This window comes from Onthophagus taurus, chromosome 11 (genome assembly GCF_036711975.1).
Source record: "Onthophagus taurus isolate NC chromosome 11, IU_Otau_3.0, whole genome shotgun sequence".
NCBI lineage: Eukaryota > Metazoa > Arthropoda > Insecta > Coleoptera > Scarabaeidae > Onthophagus > Onthophagus taurus.
The window spans coordinates 3,107,732-3,114,078 of NC_091976.1; the positions used below are offsets into that span (position 1 = coordinate 3,107,732).

The 6,347-nt window shown below is 33.2% G+C and overlaps 1 protein-coding gene across 1 annotated transcript; it reads left to right on the top strand.

Moving 5' to 3' along the window:
- The first annotated feature begins 1,331 nt into the window (after positions 1 to 1,331).
- Positions 1,332 to 5,155, top strand: LOC111419656 (uncharacterized). The gene is made up of 3 exons (XM_071199800.1): positions 1,332 to 4,640; positions 4,706 to 4,815; positions 4,879 to 5,155. Exons 1-3 carry the CDS (start codon positions 4,418 to 4,420, stop codon positions 5,089 to 5,091), a joined length of 546 nt encoding a protein of 181 aa, XP_071055901.1. The 5' UTR covers positions 1,332 to 4,417; the 3' UTR covers positions 5,092 to 5,155.
- Positions 5,156 to 6,347: the final 1,192 nt, after the last annotated feature.

Consider the following 6,347-nt stretch of genomic DNA (forward strand, 5'->3'; position numbering starts at 1 on the left):
ATTTATGTTATGTTATGTTATTACTTTTATTATTTTTAAATAAAGTACATACTTTTCAAATCCAGTGTTTTGCACACCCTACACCAAGAGTATTAAAAGTAATTCATAAAACTCAGATAAAATAGAGTCAATCAAATAGAGTAATTTGTCGGTCCAAGTATATGTTCTGGTGCGCAAGAATTGTCGCTCCGAATCATTAATTTGCCTCTAGGAGTACATATTTTGCCGCTCAAGAACAGCCGCTCCGAATCACTAATTTGCCGCTCGGAGTACACATTCTGCCGCCTAAGAATTGCTGCTCCGAGTTCCCTAATTTGCCGCAAATATGGGCCTATGAAAGAGATACGCACAGACATGGGTACCGAATACGTTAATGAAACCTTTTCGGAAATAACTAAAATGTTGGACATTGGTCATAAAACTTCAACCGCTTATAGACCTCAAACGATAGGGTCAATCGAACGAAACCATAGAGTATTAAATGAATATTTACGGATGTAGATTAATGATCATAAGAATGATTGGGATGAGTGGGTCCAATATTACGCCTATTGCTACAATAGCACTCCCTCCTGAGTACATCAGTACTGTCCCTTTGAATTAGTATTTGGGAAGGCTCCTACATTACCGAAAAATCTTTCCCAAAATTCAGGAAACATCAATCCACTGTATATTATTGATACATATGCTAAAGAAGTTAAGTATAGATTGCAAATTGCACTATCTCGGTCCAGTAAATATTTGCAAGATATTAAAGAGAAACAAAAGAATTATTTTGATGTAAACTTAAACCCTTTAAATGTTAAAAAAGGCGATTTAGTGTTACTAACAGACGAAACTAGACATAAGTTAGATTCCATTTATAAAGTCTGGGGGCCCTGGCGCGGGTACATTCAAGGTTTATATGGTTGCCTATGGTTTTATTACTTTGTTTTTGTGACTTCAATGAAGTCACTTCATTACAGTACGACTATTTCAGTTTGAGCCTTGAAACTTTTTAAATGGCTACTTATTTAAAAAGAGAGTTAACGAATTCCAAAATATACATTTTTGCAAGCTTTATATTTGTTAGAAGAATTCGTTTGTGTGAAGAACGTCAAGGCAGACACATTGAAAATTATGTATAGTGTTACTTTCTTTCCCTTTTTTTATGGTATTTATTCAGAAACTTTGCCGTTTGTTGTCTTTAATAAAATATTTCCTTGTTATTTTATGTTGCCAATTCCATATTTTTCTTATATTGAATATTATTAGTTTTAATTTCTTTTTGCATTTTTTTGCTTTGTTATCAATTATTATTTTCATGGCTAACCAACAAAAAAATTTTGAATCAAATGGGTATTAACCCTTTCGAAACGGCACTTTTTTCAAAATGAATGACCCACAGACGGGTGTCTTAATATTGGTAGCGTGACTGACGTCGGATATTTCCGACAGAACATTTCTGGATTCTGGACAGAACAAAAAACAAATAAATAGATGAAAAGTAAAAAAATAATTATTATTATTACTGTATTTCTGAACAACTAAACATTTATTATTGTATTATTATCGAAATAAAAATAGATACAGAAAACTGGACTGACTGCACTTCACAAAAACTCTCAAAATTTGGTGGTTGTATGATATCTCGCGAAACAAGGTACGATACATAAACCTACATTACACTCTTTGCACATGTATCGAGATTCCTTTCTTTTTTTGACTCCTGTGGTAGTGTTGGCACAGACCATACAGCGCCGTAAAGCTCGCTTTGATTTTTGGGTGTCCGGTACCAATGAAGGAAAATGACGTTCTGTAATCCTTTTCAAATTATGGCAAAGACGAGGTGGCACTTTACGCTGAAGGCTATCTCTGATAAGAATAAGAATATTGGTTATTATAATGATAAAAATGATACAAGAAATCTTTGTTGTTACCTTTCTAATAACTGACGAATAACATTCTTATGAAATACAGCTAGCGGAACCTTTTTCTCATTTTGTGTCAAAAATAATGCATGACTATTTAGTAAACAAATGTCCAAGACATGAAAAAACAATTTTTTGTACCATTTGACGTTTTTTCTCATAGAATCTATACTGCTTATTAGCATATCCGATCGATCAACAGCTCCCATTTGTGCATTATAGTCTAACACGCACAAGGGCTTCTTTATATTATCTCCTGATTTACGGTCTAGTTTAGGAAGAGTAACTATTTGGTTTTCATGCATTGTAGAAAGCATGGTTACATCCCTGCGGTCCTTCCATTTCAAGGCTAATAATTTCTCAGTGCTTTTCCATACCGTCTCCCCTTTATTCAAATTTTTTCTTTAGATCTGGCATACCTCTCCGATTTTGTCGCACTGTTCCACAGGTGTTCGTTTTTCTATTGAGCAGAAACAAAGATAGCAAAGGGCTCGTGTAGAAATTATCGGTATAGAGGGAATGTCCTTTATCTAGGTATGGCGTCAACAATTTAATTACAACTGCACCTGTAATTCCCAAAAGAGGATTAGTTTCGGTGTCAATATCTGTCTCCTTTCCAATATAAACAATAAAATCTAGAATGTAGCCTGTCTCGCAGTCGCACAAGACATACAACTTGATTCCGAAACGATGCCTCTTCGATTTTATGTATTGTTTAAATACAAGGCGTCCTTTGAAAAGTGTCAAACTTTCGTCAATAACAAGAGACTCAAATGGATACATAGCGTTCTTAAATCTTTCTTTGACTTTTTCTAACACATTTCTAATTTTGAAAAGACGATCATGCTTTGAAGCTTCGTTGTTGTTGCTGAAATGCAAATGTCTATATATCGATTGAAACCTATCTCTTGATATGCATTGTCCAAAAATAGGAGAATTTATTAGAGGATCAGTTGACCAATACTCATGCAAAGATAATTTGTTGTTTCTCGGCATTAGTAAATTTGGTGCTAAAAAAACATAAAACTCTGACTTATGAAGATCTTTCCAGTCATTTGTATTTTCTGCACCATAGCGATTTGTTTCATGTACGATTATGTCAACAATGTCTTCTGTGAAAATGCTCGAGAAGTAGTGTAATTCAGTTGAATTTGAACTGAGATTGAAATCTGGATTTACACCTCATTGATCACTTATAAACGCATGTTTCTTAGGCTTAAATTCGTTATCTGTCCACTGTATATTGATCTCATGAAGCGGCTGTGCCCCTTCTTCGCTCTCGTTATTATTTTCAGTGGTGTCGTTCGCATTTATAAGTAATCGTCACCACTATCAGCACTCTCAAAAGACTCACTTTCGCTCGATGATTCGGGAATATATTCACTTCCGCTATCAATAAATGGTTCGTCTTCGCTTAGGTAACAGTCGTCGAGGTTATCCACAACTTTTAGAATATCTCTAACTTCTTTTTCACCTAAACCACACCAGTTGTTGGATTGGGTATCAATTTTTTTGGCTCTTTTAGGACGTGAGGGACCTGCATCGTCTTCCGATGACATTTTGTACATTACTGAAGAAATTGAAACAAACATGTGCAACGCATATTCATCGCACCTGCACTCTCGGTTACTGTCGAATATCTCCGTTAAATCGGATTATACCGACATTAGTTTCTGTGTCATGTAAATTGTGACGGCATAAACCGACAGCGGTTTTATGGCCACAGTAAGTTTTGACGCAGTCGGATATTATAGATAACAGTTTCACAAGCAGTATAGAAGCAAGTCGGATATATCCGACACCAGTCTGAGAGTCAAATTATGGAAAAACTGATATATCCGACATCCGTCTCGAAAGGGTTAAAGTAGAAATTTGTAGAAAGCGTAAATAACTTGATAACTATTGCAAATAGGTGTAGGATGTGCTTTATAAAAGTGCTTTCTTTTATAGACACGTGCAGGTGGAGATTTTTTCACAAAATGTTGAATATTTCAAAAACGGTAAAATTTTGGTATAGGTAATGCTTAACAAAAAGTATGTCGAATTTTAAGGGTAATTCAAAAATGTAATAAAATATGGGGTGTTCCATTTAAATTTACGAAGTTGTACCTTGTACTTTGTTTTTGCAACATCCTGTATAAACAAAAATATTTTTAGGTTATGCACCTTCGAGCACCAAACAACTTTATATATAAACATTTTCTTCTAGCGACACTCTGTAAGGAGATATCGTCCGATATCGCACTAATTGGACACCTGTATATGTTGGTGTGACCATGAAATTTTTTCTATTATAAATGAACAATATGTAATAAATTATTGAATGATAAATAATATCCTGTTAATTAAACATTTATAAACTTGTTAGAAGCGTAACCTCATAGACATCGGGCAACATAAAATAGATCAACTAACACATGCATCCTCCCATTACCGATAATTCGTCATTGATAAAATGCACAATGCATTCTATCAATTAGCCATGCATAAAATATATCAATTAACGCATGCATCCTTCCGCTACCGATAATTCGAGCTATATAAACTGTTCATATGTGCTAAGAGTTATTAATTCTACAATGCCATCCAATCGAGAGTTTATTTTATTGGTGCAAGAAAAGGAAGATGGTAACATGAGGCTCAAGAAATACGATTACCTCGGTGAATTAGCTGTTGGGACTAATCCCCATGCTGACGGTGCTACGAATTTCGCTCATTATGAGCAAAAATGTAAGTTTTTTTTCTTTTTCGTTTATCTTGTGAATTAAATATTGATTATTTAAATTCGATTTTAGACAACAAGGAAGCTGCAGCGGTCTCTGAGAGGGTATTGGAACTTCTAAATGTATTTTTTAATTTTTGCTTTATTCCACACCATCGTCAGCCGGTGATGACGAGACCAAACGTAAGTTTTTTTTAATTTTGTATTTCATGAATTATTATTATTTATTATGATTATGTTTTTTAGACGGAGCGAGATCAGCGTCGCCCTCTGAATCCACGTCGTTCCCACCGACGAACTAGAGAATGGTGCGGCGATGAAGAGTTCAATCCAATCGCGTCGCCACGTATTCGAAGATTGAAAACTAGAACTCTTTTGAATAGACTGTGCATACTCTATACCGAAATAGACCAAATAATGGGAAAAGTACGTCAACTCCATACCCGTGCAAATAAATGATTTTTTTAGTACTTAAATCTTTTTGTTTTTATGACTAAATAATAATAAAATAAAATGTAATATTAAAAAAGTGTTTTTTTATTTTTAATCTTTTTTGTTTTTTATTCAAAAATATATAGTTGAAACAACATTAATATAAACATTATAAAAAAAATTTAAACTAAAAATACTTCAAATAATGCCTATGCAAAAATCTGCGTACAGAGCAAAGCGACTAGTGTAAACAATACATAGTTTATAGGTTATGTATGCTTTCCGGTTTTAACAACAAAACAGTTTATTCCAATTGCATTAGTAGAGTAATTGGAAGCTAAAAGTTAGAATGAAGACGAAAGAAATTGAAGTTGAAAGATTATTGTAAAGCTATGGAAAGAGGGAAAAACTCTACGAGAGTTTTCTAATAACACTGCAAGAGTTTCTTTTTAAAAATTAACTTTATTTATTATAACGATCTTAACAAGTCGGAGGTTAAACTAATTCTAATTCCTAACAATGGAAAAGAATTTACTAAAAGAAGTTAAACTTAATTCTAAGTAAAACATCTGCTTCAGGAATGAACGATGGAATGTCCTTATCATCTCTTTTCCAAAAACAGCGTATCTTCTTTATAAGTTCTCACGGGAACATGTAGATATAACTCCTCCCCCATTAGATTCAACTCAGAGGGACGGAAGTTGAATATTATTGGAATCGATAACCTGGGATTTCGATTTTTGATGTTTTCTTATTTTTCTATAAATTAAACACACAATGAACAATATTACGATTACATAGATAATGATTGTCCATGCGTTTGGTAATCTTGTAATCCCATGTTCTATCAATGGATTATTGGCGATGATCCTTGATTTCAGTTCATGAAGTTCATCTAAACCAATATCTTTTATATGTAGAGTCAAGTTAAGATAAGGTAACGTCGGATCTAGTGTTTCTTCTAATTCAGGAAATAATATTGATTTCGTTCCATTAGTTGTTTGGACGTTATTTATTATAATGAAATAAAAGGTGTATTTTACGATGATGATTGTTTATTTATTTGTTTCGTTAAAAACGAACTTATGAGAATAATTAAAATAGGTCTTAACAATGGTTATAATTTAAACGATATACAAAATTTTTATAATTAGGTACATAAATCTTTAATTAACAAAATGATCTATCCTCACCATAAGTCACATAAACATTACATTACTGTCCCCTTTGAACCTTTACTTCAATTTAAATTTAAAAATAACCTTGAACAATATAACATAATC